The 13,073-nt window shown below is 54.8% G+C and overlaps 1 protein-coding gene across 2 annotated transcripts in view; it reads right to left on the reverse strand.

Annotated features, from left to right (window-relative positions):
• Positions 1-824: 824 nt before the first annotated feature.
• SEC14L1 (SEC14 like lipid binding 1) overlaps positions 825-13,073 on the reverse strand; it is a 47,775-nt gene continuing 35,526 nt past the window's right edge. The window contains exons 7-16 of one of the 2 annotated variants that reach the window (XM_059877968.1): positions 12,376-12,485; positions 10,534-10,723; positions 9,627-9,715; positions 8,581-8,651; positions 7,528-7,699; positions 7,099-7,233; positions 5,115-5,249; positions 2,958-3,236; positions 1,745-1,923; positions 825-1,596 (exon numbers count right to left, since the gene is read on the reverse strand). In XM_059877968.1, coding sequence (XP_059733951.1) covers positions 1,491-1,596; positions 1,745-1,923; positions 2,958-3,236; positions 5,115-5,249; positions 7,099-7,233; positions 7,528-7,699; positions 8,581-8,651; positions 9,627-9,715; positions 10,534-10,723; positions 12,376-12,485 — 1,466 coding nt within the window. In that variant the 3' untranslated portion in view covers positions 825-1,490. 2 annotated transcript variants of the gene reach the window in all.

Consider the following 13,073-nt stretch of genomic DNA (forward strand, 5'->3'; position numbering starts at 1 on the left):
GGGTCTCAGCATGCCACACCCACAGAGGACACCCACGGAGCTCCGCCCCTCCCAGCCCTCCTGACCCCGCCCCTGGCACACCCTGGTCCTCACAGCGCTCCACCTAACGCCTCCAGGGCAGATCCATAACAAGGCAACTCAGGATTTCTGAGGCCGGGATTTCTTCAAGCTCAAGATGGCGCCTGGCTCCTGGCCCGGATTCTTAAAAAGCACAGCCTCTGCCACACACACCATCACGTGACATGCCTTCATTCATCGTGGAGACTGACCCAAAGCAGCAACTGGACAGACTCACAGAAAACCTGCTTTTCCCATAAAAAGCTGAGAAAATGATGGGCCAATAAAAAGGCAGACCAGGCTTGGCGATCGGAATCAAAAAGAAAAAATCAAAAGCAAACCAACTTCATCATCTGATCTGCTTCGAGGACATCGAACCCTCTCTTACTTGAACTATGTTTCTACCCACCCCTGGACACACATGCTTGCGTGTACACACATCCACAACTTCCTTCACAAAGGAGCCGGGCTGCCCAGGCCACAGGCGGTCCTGGCACAGCCACGTGGGGAGTACGCTGGTCAGCTACAGTGAACGTGGGACGTTCCAAAATGGCGAGTGGGCCTCGCTGCCCCTGAAACACCTCCAGCAGCAGGAAGGACCACCTGGGCGCTGTTGCGACCCGGCTGTGAGGGGCCCAGGGAGGCCAGTGGAGGAGCTCAGAAGTGAGCCATGCAGGAAGGAAGAGAGGCACACCAGGAGGAGAGGAGGAGGCGGCCCTTGGCCCACGTTCAGGACAGAGAAAGTCTGCTCTCAAAGTACCAAAAGGTTTGAAGGGAGGAGAGAGAAAATAATGTTTAATGATGGCGGTGTTCTTCCTGGCATCATGGGGGGTCCCCGAGAGCCCCCAGCCCCCACTTTACAACAGCGGGTCTGTTTGGTCCCAGAGCTGGGTCGGGACACCCACAGGCTCCCTGAGTCCTTCCAGTTAGGCGGCGACTACTCAGAGGAACAGGAACCCAGAGGGCGGTCAGCGCCCTCGGAGCGCGTCGACCACCGGCAGGGAGGAGGCGGGGGCCAGCTGTGGGCAGGGGACCAGTTGGCAGCTTCTGCTCCACGGAGGAAGGCGGGTCACCTCGGACGGGTGGAGGAGGGGCTTCATCCACTGAGGGACAGTGAGGAGGTGGCTGGAATCATTTTTTTTTGCATCCAGGTTTGAGACAAAGTCAACCTCTTAACTGGTATATAAACTACTTTTCTTTGAAGAGAGCCCTTGTGCTCTGATTGGATTTTGTGCACACTGTATACAAAATCTATGGCTATGGAGTGAGAGTTACAACTACCTGTCGAGATAGCTTCGGGGTCAGTGACTACATTTACCATCTGCAGAGCTATCTGCTACCTAGAGGGCCAGAGCAGTTCACACAACGTGGCCGCTCGGCGGCGGGTGGGCGGCGGTCCGAGGTGGTGGGCCGTCCCCTCCGAGCACTGGGCACTACCTGGAGATCATGGAGCTGGAGTGGGACTGGCTGGACGAGGTGGTGGCGGCACTGAGCTGCGAGAACCCGCTGTGGCTGGACTCCAGGCTGGTCATGGAGCCTCTGTAAGCAGCACGGGAAGGGGAGGCGTGAGGACCCCTGGTGACCGCCAACTGCCTTCCAGCTGGACCCTGCCCCCTCGCTCCCCTCGGTCCCCAACCCCTTGTGTGACATCACGAGCTGCCCTGGCCCAGAACCCGGCCTCCCGTACCTGAAGTCCTCGGAGCCGATCACCTCGGTGTAGTACATCACCTTGCACTTGTGGGAGGAAACCTGCAGGGAGGCCAGCACATCGTCCACACGGGGCAGGTTGGTGGCGGCGCAGGCCGGCGTGCTGTGGAACTTCCACTGCAGGATGTAGAAGCCCGGCCACCGAGTCACGTGGGAGCCCTGGAGTGAGTCGGGGGGCACAGCTGAGGACCACCTGCTTTCCGGGAGCCCCCACAACGGGGACAGACGCCGAGGGGACGACATCTCTGTCCACTCGGATCTAGCGTCGATTACTGACCCTCTCGGTGAGGGAAGGGGCCAGCTACCCTGGTTCGTGATCAGGCCAGTCTCACACTGCCTCCAGGGGTGGGCCCTGCAGCCAGGCCCCCACCTGCGGAGGAGGAAGCAGGTGCCCAAAGGGTGGAAGCCCCCAGGGGGGGTCCTCTGCTTACCCTCAAGGCGGTAGGGTCTAAAAAGCTTTCCTAGGCCAGCCAACACTCTGACGTGCTTCTAGTGACCTTACCAGCATATCCCGGGTTAAAAGGATGTCAGTCTAAAGTTGAATGACGATCTGTGAAAACTGCTTTCTCCCCCTAATTCTGGAACTAAAGACCGTGTGATACAGCTTCAAACGTTCATTATTTTTAAAACTGAATACTCTCTTTTCAGTGTTTCTAAGACCACCAAAACACTGTCAGGCTTATCCCTGAAAAGTGTGAAGGCAGCAAAATCATGCGTCTAATATAAAGGCCAGAAACTCCCGAGAACTACCATTCTGAGCTCAGGCACTCAGAATAACTAACCAACGTTTTAAATGAACTGATGGAACACTGCAAAGAAATGAGAATGCTTGGTCATGACAGTTAACAGTTCCCTATGTCCTTGTTTATCTCACTTCTATTCAGAGTGATTTTCTAGAAGGAGACCAATGCCGTTGGGTCAAGGGTCATCTTAGCAGCCTCCTGAATCCCAGCAGTGTGTGTACACTGACTGCCCTCTCCCTCCTTCTGTTTGCTTCTGTGAAAACATCTCCAGAAATAATTCATGGCTCTAGACACAAGTCATGGATTCTGCTGAGCAGAGTTCTTCTGAGAGTCACTCGGCTTCCTGAATCACCCTGACTAAGAGGACACACGGAACCGCCCGGCCACCGCCCTAAGACTTCCTTCTCCAGACAGAAAAGCCAGGCTGTGGGCAGGCTCAGGGGACCCTACCTGCACGCTCTCCCCTTCTTTGCAGATCAGAGGCGACTCCACCATGCTGTAGTCCCGGCCCAGCTGCCAGACTCTGTCTATCAGCTGTACGTTGTTCCCTCCTGGGGAAGTGATGCTGTGCGCCCCCAGGGAGTCCTTCTTGGGTGGCTGTGGTGACCGCTTGGAGTGATAGATGTTAAAGACAATGTCCCCTTTGCACACGTCAAAATCCCACGTGATCACCGATGAGGCGTCCACGATCTGAATGAGAATCTGGAAGGAGAGGTTGGCTGCATCAGCCTGCCACAGTGAACATGAGCCTGTGAGCCAGCGTCGCGGCAGCACGTCCCCACCGCCCCCCAGCTCTCCTCTCAGCTGGGGGAGGGGGGTCCCAGCCGCAGGCCTCCTCGGCCAGACTCGGCACTCGATCAAGTTCCGGGCTCCGTTAGCTCCCCCTGCAGCCTGTGTGTCCTGAACATGCAATTTAGATGCCATTCTAGGCTACCGGGTCCTGGCTGTAAAAAAGGCCTTGATACAAAACAGAAATAACGCTCAACAGCACAAAAGTGGTTCCGAGGGTTGCTCTGGGCTGAGGGGCACAGGGAAGGTCCCAGAGTAAACAGCCCGGGAGGGACAAGAGGAGGGGAGGCGAGCACAGGCTGAGGGGTCTTTGCCCGCAGCCGCCAGGCTGGGTGGTGGGAGGGAGCCGCGTGGCCTGGGTGGGGAAGGCCCTGGGTGTCGAGTGCCAATCTAAAAGCTGAATTTCAGGCAGCACCCGTATAGCTTCCCAGCAGGGAATGATCAAAGTTACAGTTTCCAAAGATTACTGTGATAATTAAAACCAGCTGTGGAAAGCTATGTATTCACTAAAAAATCTCGGCAGAAGCCAGCCCCACGCCCCACCCACCCTGGAAGCCGCTCGCTGAGTGCCGCAGGCGGTGTGCCGGCTTCCCGGCCAGCAGTCTCTGGTGGTCTCCCTGCCTCGGCTCTGTAGCTACACAGACTCTCCCTAAAGAGCAGATTCCACACACACACGAGCCCTGTCCCATCCCAGCACAGCGGCAGCACCGACACCACGGGCTCCACGGGCCAAGCTCCTTGGGACGCCAGCCCCTCTGCGGACCGGCCCCTTGTGCCTGCGTTCACGGCAGGGACGAGGAACTCAGTCCTCGCTTCATGAGACCCCCGTCCTTGATGTGCGTCCTACTGAACCCTCAAACCAGAGCCGAAGTTTTCAGTGTTCTGACGTAGAAACCCTCTCACAGATAACCCTGCGACCCACAAGAACACACCGCACACTGAGCTCCCTACCCGGGACATCGCGACCGGGACATCGCGACCGTGACCTAAGCAAAGACGAGAACGCAGCCTCCAAGTAAGAAATTAATCCAAGTAATCCTTGAGATGCAGTTGTCTCCCCCCAAAGAGGCTGGGAGTAAGGCACCTCAAGCCCGTCTCCGCTCATTCAAACCACAGCATCGTGTCCACTCACCCCAGGAGGCTCGGGTGGTGGTAAGGGAGGCACCCCGGCCAAGCATGGAGGAGCAGCACAGGGTCAGCTTAGCCAGCTTCAGCCCGGCGGGATCCCACGACCCTGAGCCACAGACCTCGGCCCGGAGCCCAGGATGGGCCGAGCCCACTCAGTGCACTACGACCACTCAGTGCAGAGACACTCATGACACCAGAGCGCACGCGTGTGTGAAAACAGGCACGGCCTTGCTCAGGCACCACCACAGGCAGCAAGGAGAGAACGCATGGCGTGAGCTTCTCCTCACCACCAGACTAGGAAAACGGGCAAACTCCTTAAAAAATAGTAAATAACCAAACCCAGTCAAGAAAACACAGAAAGTGCTGAAAACATTAAACTGAGAAGTTACAAACCTCCCCCCGGGGGAGATCTGTGAGGCGCCCCGTGCGTCAAGGGTCTTGGGTGGACCGGACGTGGAGACGCCTGCCTACTCTCCTCCTGGGGGCCCTGACCAAGGGCAGCCAAGGTCTGCTCTGCGAGAGCCTGCTTGCCAGCATCGACAGCTACCTTAACTGCAGACCAAGTGCAGACCAAGAGCAAGTCGGGGAAAAGCATCTGATTCTCCTAAACGACCCCCTACTGGGGAGACCACAGAAGAACCCCTGGGGGGAGGGGAGACCCAGGCCCCGTGGCTTCAGCCCGGCCCCTACCTCGTGCGGGGCCCCTTTGAAGACGCTGGCAGACTGGTAGATGGTTTCGGTCCAGAGCTTGAGGTCTTCGTTCTCCAGCTCCTCCGCGGTCCTGTACAGGGACTTGGGCACCAGGCCCCCCTCCGGCACCTCACACTGGAAACGGAAACACGGCTTGAGAGCAGTGCCCACGGAGGCCGATCCCGAGAGCCACACGCCGGCCTGACACGCTCAACTCTGCGGAGCCTAGCTTAGGAAATGGGAAACACTGGCCATGTCGTAAAATACCCTGCACTACTTAGGCAAAATAATTGAGAAAAACCACTTAAACACACGTGTCTCACTTTGAGTAAATGAGAACAAGCTGAGGCTGATCTGCCACAACGCTCACAGTAGTGCGTGTGTGGGACAGCATCCAGCTACTGAAGCTGGTTTACGTAAGCAGCACTGGGTGTTTATATTGTACTGCAAAGGAAAACGCTATGTGAGGAAGAATTTTATTCTCTACAGCACAGGCGCTATTTCTATCATGTGCAAGTAAGGGCAAGATGTGTAAGTAACGGGGGAAGTTTAGTGTCTGTGCCGGGTCAAACGACCAGTCCACACCACCAGCCAAAAACCCATAAAGAGCGGCACCTTTCGAATTTGCGTGAAACAGGCTAAATTAGAATTTGCACATTCATGAATGTCCTAATTGACCCGGATATAATGACTGAACCCTCGAGTTCTTAAAATCCAAGTGCTTCCTGTGGTACCTGCCCTGGGAGGTGACTACACAGGAAGAAGCACGGCCATCTCCGACGGGCAGGGCGGCAGGACTCAGGGAGGCCGCTGCAGTGACGGCAAGCTGGACGGTGTCAGACAAGCGAATGCAGCCTCAACGCCAGCCCGACGGTGGCACAGAAGAGCCAAGCCGAAGCCTTAAGAGCCTGAGCGGGGAGACCTCTGCTCTTATGGGGGTAGATCTCTGCTCTTACGGGATTCTTACCATTGCTAACACAGCACAGGGGAGTGGAGGCTCTGCCCACTCCAGCCCCGCTGCTTCCATTGCAACTGGAAGAGCAACCTGAGTCGTGCTCTGATACACTGCGTCTGTGTGTCTCCACAGATCTGACCCCAAGCTTTAATCTCAGGGGAGCTGGGTGGGGGTCCCCTGGCTCACTAGCTCCCTGCACTGCACTGTGGTTCCATCTGCGACTCCTCAGAGCGGGACTGAAGGCCTGAGAACTGAGTTCAGCTCTAAACTCCTCCAAGAATCCCCCAAGATCCCCCAAGTTCCCATCAGCAGCTGAACACGTGAGCCAGCCAGGGTGGCCGCACCTCCACATCGCACAGTCTAATTTACTGTGAAGGGGAGTGGACTCCCTGCTGGCGTCACCTGCTGCGTCAGCAGGGCGAGTGGACCGCTCCCGGCTTGTTTCCTGGCCCTCACATCAGGCCGTCCTGCCCCCGGGGCCATACGGTCTTCAAGGAGCTAAACTTCTCTGACTCATCACATGCCCCACTCATCACAGTACAGGGGCAGAAGTGGAGCCATCTGCTTGCTAACCCAGCCATGCAGTGTACTTCAAATCCTGCATTACATAAAAGAGGACGAGCTCCCTTAATTACCCTTTTTAAGATGTGTTCCTGACATCATCCACGGGGCAACCTTTTTGGAGAATCAATTTGATTTTTTAACGTTTTAAAGAAATGCACAGCTGCTCTAAAACGGTTAAAGAATCTAATTCACGCAAAGCTGAGAGCATAAAGGAAGCTGCAATCACACTGATTCTAAAACAAGCTCTCTTTAGTGTTTAACAATGAAGAATGTGTATGTTATCAAAAATTACCTAAATGGCTCTGTTTAGTTTAACCCAGGATCAGACAGATGCCAGCCAAAACCCCCAAACTGAAAGACAAATAATCCAAACGAAAAGTTCTGAAAATCATTTGTGTCAACCACACCCACCTTCCCTGCCCTTGTGAGTAGTCAGACGTGTTACCTGCCTACGTACGTACGTACCATGCACTCTCCACTCAGGAAATCTGGAATGATCTCTTTGTCGATGTAATCCAGCAGGCCTCCAGGCCCCTGGTAGTCATTTCCTGCATAAATGAGGAATTTCCTTCTGGTGTTGTCGTCAATGAATGGACTAACCTACAAATAATTGGAAAAGACCACGCAGTTATACTTGCTCTGCTGTCTGTACTTCAAGAGTGAAAATTACATGCTGATATCGGGGGGGGGGGGGGGTGGGATTCAAGTTCAATACGCTCTTTCTGTAAAGTCCAAAGTGTATGACGTGCGGACTCTCGGGAAAACTTTCTTCCCTTAAATAACCTGAGACACTTTGATCTCTCCACGCTTGTCTCGTTTCTTAACTAGTGATACAGCTTGGAGTCACAGACACACAGGGACAGGAACCCGCACTCGCCCGCCGCGGAGGCGCACCAGCGTCCAGAGCACGGGGAACACGCGGGGGGCGCGCAGGATCAGCAGGCGGCCCAGTGTCTCGGGGTAGTTGGCCTCCACCACCTCGATGATGCGCAGCAGCGCCTTCACGCCCGGCCTCCACAGGTGCCGCATGTTCAGCCCCTCCAGGTCCACCAGGCAGGTCCAGGAGCTGCAGGTGAGACCAGCTCTGTTCAGCGCGCGCACACTCGGGAAACCACGGCCCAGGGTGACTGGCTTTCGTTTTTTATGTTCTATACAGTTGCTAGTGTCCATTTCCAAAAACACACTGGGTTTTCAAAATCACAGTGTAATGAACTCTACCGCTATCTGCCTGTATTAAGACGTGGGCTGCGTGTAATAGGACCAATCCCCAAAATACCAAAGCCACCAAGGGCTAGGGAACCAGGATCAAAGGTGCAGCCATCCATCCAGGGAGGCACGTGCTGCCCTGCACCTGCTGAGCCCCCTCTACTGACCCAGCGGGGCGTGCGTACGGCGTTTAAATACACATGTGACTGAACGTTACTGAGTCAAGCGCTGCGGCAGGGGCCGGAAACACGGGAGTGAACAAAAGCCCTCAGAGTCCCTGCCCTCCTGGAACTTCTGTGCTGGTCAACCATCCAGACCCTTCCCAGGGCCCACCTCTGAACAACTGCACGTCTTCAGAACAGTCCACCATGACTGCAAGTTTGGTTTAAGAGCAGAGAATCATTTTCTTCTGTCCCACCTCCTCAGCACCAAAAAAAGCAGAGCAAAAACCAAGCAACTGGGACCCTGGACTCCCAAGGACCATGAAACTACCACAGGCCGACCCACGCAGGCCGAGAGGACAGCAAGACCTGGGGCAGAAGCACCAAAACCCAGCAGCCGCCCCGCAGCTGACTGCAGCACACGCCCCACGCGATTATCTGTCCCATCTGCTAGGACACCATGGAAAACAGTAACTACTCAGACTTGGTCCTAAAAACCAAAGCAGAGTCTGGCTTTTTAAAAATCAACTAGAAATACGTGACTCCTATTTCAAACAAGCTCGGAGGAAGAAGCAGCTACCTGATAGGCCGGCCGAAGACCTTAGTGTTCTCTTCACACCGTCGCAGGCCTTCTTCGTTGATGGAAAGAACCTGTGTACAAGAGCCAGAGACGTTGCCCATCAGTCTAAGGGGCCGACGCGGCTGCATCCGGCTGCGCGGGTGACGGCGACACCATGTGCCTCAGGGAGGCGTGTAAGCCAAATGCCATCTACGTCCTGACACGGCCGCACACACAAAACACATCACGGAAGCAGCAGCTCGCTCCCTCATAGGCACGTCCAGAGCGAGCGTGTCTGAAGAGTCGGAGGTGAGTGTCGGCGGAGTGGCAACACAGTGAAGCCTCACACGCCAGCTAAGAGAAAGGGCAGTGTGACAACCGACCTCAAGTCTGGCTGAAGGGACCCCTTTGAGCTGGAGTAACAAGCCCTTCCCCGACATGCAGTCCACCCGTAGACCTGTGTGCATGTGTGCGGGAGCGCCCACGGAAGCACACGCACAGTGCTGGGCACCACAGAAGAGGCACAAAATGCCCACAGTGGGTAATGTGGGACGACGGCTTCTCCACTGCCTTTCAAGGTTCTGCTTGCTCGTTTCTACTTTAAGGCTAACATTCTTCTCTTCGGGACTACCCACGCTGTGCAGCCTGCCGGGGAGGGGTTGAGGAGACAGGGAAGGAGGCGCTCACAGCCCTGACAAAGGACGCTCAGAGCCAGGACCACGCTGTGCTGGTGCAAGAGCACTGCTGAGAGGCCTGACGAGAGGCGGCCCCAGAGCACAGCGAGGGTAGGCGGCAGGACCCACATCGGCCTGGGGGTGCGGCTGGGGGAGCGGGCGCCCGGCCCAACCCCCACGCCCCCTGGAGCAGCTGTGCCCGCGGCTGTGTTCGTGCTTCCCCACAGTGAAAACCGTTTTCTTAACTTTTGGGCCCTCTTTTGAAGTTTGTAGAATTTATAAATAGGTCCTCCTTTCTAATGATCAAAGTGATACACGCTGTGGCTACAGGACCATGGTCCCCTCCCACCCCCGCCGACAGAGAAGGAAGTGAAGCCAGCAGGCAACACTCACGTATCTCAGCAGGGCCTCCTCGCCGAGAGCCCTCACCAGGCCTTTGGTGTCCATCTGCCCCAGCCGGAGCACGTAGAGGGGCCGGCCGTCTGCAGGGGAAGGACAGGCGGCGTGAGCACTGCTCCTGACCCGAACCGGGGGACGGGCGCCCCCATAGGCCAACGGGGCCCCGCGCGCTCTCCCGCTCTGGGAAGCAGCAGCTGGCTTCGGCAATGCCTACAGGAGGCCCACCCGGTCTTTTCCCACCAGAATTGTAAAAGGTGAAAACAAAAGCCAACTGATGGAGCAGGTCATTAGCGGGGCCCCGCTGGGGTGAGGCGAGCCCCGCGGAGCTCGGCCTCTGGCTCTACCCGCGCGCACTGACGCACCTCCACTGCGGGGCTCGGTGCAGTAACCCCACTCCACCTGCCACCGAAACTGAGCCAGAAGCCTGTCCTGCAGGTGTCGTGTGCAGAGCAGTCTGACCAGATGGCCCCACATCTGATCGTTCATTTAGGGATGCTGCTCTTGGTTACGTTTTGTTCACTCCCCAGGTAGAGCTAAGAACCCTCCTGTTGTGATGTACAAAACCTGGCTACGCGTTGTTACAGACACTGCACGGGTTAAGCCACTGCAAAGCACCTTTACTAGCACTCTGCTCCTGCGAAAACTCAGCCTTCGGAGTTTTAAAAATTAAGTCAAACAAACTCCACCTGATTAAGGAATGAAGTGGAGCAGGCTACTGGGCGGGGGGAGCGAGTAGCCAGGAAGCAGTGGCCTCAGGCCCTCCCTCTCCACTCGGCGGGGCACCCCCAGGGCAGCGGCAATAAAACAGGCGCCCACTCCTTCACACGGGGAAGGGGAGGGACAGCACACCCGAGGCCCCTGTTCCTCTCAGCACGGGTACCGATGCCACGGTCCCAGCTACCTTTGTCGTGATGGTGCCAGCCGCCCGCGTAGTAGTCCTGCAGGACCTGGGGCGGGTGCCAGGTATCGAGGATGTAGTCCACCTGGTGTTGCTTGCGCCAAGTCAGAGACTGACACATGGTCTCTCTGGCCTTGTCGATGTTGAAGTCCCGGGCGCGTAAGAACCGGAGAATATGCTCATCTTTCGGGATCTATTGAGAGAAAGAGATGTTTCTAAGCAATGTGAAAAGTTGCTAATGGGAAAAAGCAAGTTACCAAGGGAATAAGACTCTAAAAAGTCTCACTTCTTACTGAAGACCGAGCTGCATTATTACACTATTTAAAATTAGCCACTACCACAAATACCTTCCTTAATGCTTTAGAAAATCTGCATTATTAGTCTGAATAATCTTTAGACTATTCCCGTTTTAGCTTCAGCAAAGGAGAGTGAAGGCGTAAGGAACTTCTTAAACTCCAGCTGCTCTGACTCACTGAGCTAACCCGCCAGCTTCTGTGGTCTGCGCGAGTTCCGGCACAGTATTACACGCGATAGTGACGCAGGACGCAGAGCAGTGCTGTTGGCTCTGATAGCGGCGCTGGTGTCCTGACACCCCAGAGCCTTCTTCAGGTTCCACTCCTGGCAGCTGACAAGTCTGACAGTTTTCCCCGAGGGAAACAGAAGGCCAAGACCGTGTCTGGGTCTCCCGTGGCCCGGCTGTCCTCGTCCCTGGCCACATGCCCACGCTGCAGGTGCAGATGAGGGGGGCATGCAGTTGGCATCCACCTGCCCCCCCTCCTGGGAAAATAAAGCACCGAGATGCACGGTCTCCTCTCAGAAAGGACTACCATTACACGGGAGTGGCTGGGAATGTCGGTCCCAGAACCAAGTGGCCTGGCTTCAAAGCCCGACCCCAGCAGTCACTAGACGTTAAGGCCCCCAGCAAGTTACTGAACTTGTGTGTGTGCACAACAGGTGATAATAATAGCACCAGTTCATGGGGCTGCTGGGAGGATTTAATAAAGATCTTAAACCAGAGTCTAATGCACGGTCAGTGCCCAACAACGGCAGCTCTGACCACAGCGGGGGAGTTCTCGCGAACAGATACAAACAGTCCTTGGATACTGGACGCTGGAGACCAAGACCGGCAGAATTGGACACCAGGCCAGCGCAGGAGGCCAGGAACTACCCAGACACGTGGATCTGCCTCCGTCCCACACTGGTCCCCCGTGAGATTACAAAAAAGCTAATTCGTTATGAGGCTTACTTACCAAACACCACAAAATCAAAGCACAGGTTAATTTTTTTAAGATTTTTTTTTTGAAGTGGACCTTTTCTTTAAAGTATAACATTTGTAACAATACTGTTTCTGTTTTATATTTTGGTTTTTTGGCCACAAGGCACGTGAGATCTTGGCTCCCTGACCAGTGATTAACCTGCACCAGAAGCCGAAGTCTTAACCTTGAACTGGACCATCAGGGAAGTCCCAAAACCCAACAGTTAATCTCTGAAGAACCTGTGAACTACTTCCAAACCTTCTGAAAAGTAAAATGAATGAATATTTGTAATTAATTCTTACAACACTGCTTTTACTGTAACTTGATACGTAATTATTTTTAAGGCCATTCTCTGTAACATCTATAAATACGCAGCTAATTATACACAGCAGGGCATCCTAACTCGCTACAAAGGACTCAGACGCCGCACACGGGGTCACAGATCCAGTGCCTTTTTGACCAGAGGGACATTCCCACCTACGGCCATCAGGCACATTGACTGTGAGTCACTCGAACAGGACCAGGCGTCCAGGTTGAACAACGGCACCCCTGCACACGTGCCTGGATGCACACTCGGGCAGATGCTCACCTTGCCCTTGTGGGTCTCCTGGAGCCACTGGCGAAGCCGGATCAAGCAGCTCTCCTGCAGTGGAGTCAGGTCGCCCAGGTATCTCTTGATGTAGTCTGCATCTAGTTTGTCTAGAATATCAATTTCGGACATTCTTAACAATAAGAACATTGGAACTTGAAGACTTCCAAACTGCCCCACTCGGTGACGTTCCCATGTGGTCCAGGAGTCAGAGATAAACGAGCCACGGGGGACGGTGGACTCTAACCAGCCACCAAAGGGCCCCCCGGTGACTGTCTAAACCCAGTCACCGCAGAAGCACAAGGAAACGTGCGCATTCCAAGACACATCCAGCTGCCGCCAAGTCACCACTGTTTGCCAAGTATCAACTCTATTCACGATATCACGGCTGTTATCAATATTTAATAATACTTAATTCAGAGGGCAAAGCTGAGCCACAGAGAAGGCAGGGAAAAATAAATGCCAATGATTCAACAGAACTTCTGAGGGCAGAATTTTCTTGTACTGTCTTACTTTACATTGGGCATGACACTGAGCAATCAAAAAGGGTTTGTGTGTGTGTGTGTGTGTGTGTCACACGAGAAAGGCGTGGAGCCTGCCACCTACAGCTGTGTCTCTCCATGAAAGTCACTTGGTTCCTCTGAGCCTTAGTTATTAACTCAGTTATAAAACAAAGACAAAAGCATTTCTTACCTAAA

Source organism: Bos taurus, chromosome 19 (genome assembly GCF_002263795.3).
Source record: "Bos taurus isolate L1 Dominette 01449 registration number 42190680 breed Hereford chromosome 19, ARS-UCD2.0, whole genome shotgun sequence".
Taxonomy (NCBI): Eukaryota; Metazoa; Chordata; class Mammalia; order Artiodactyla; family Bovidae; genus Bos; species Bos taurus.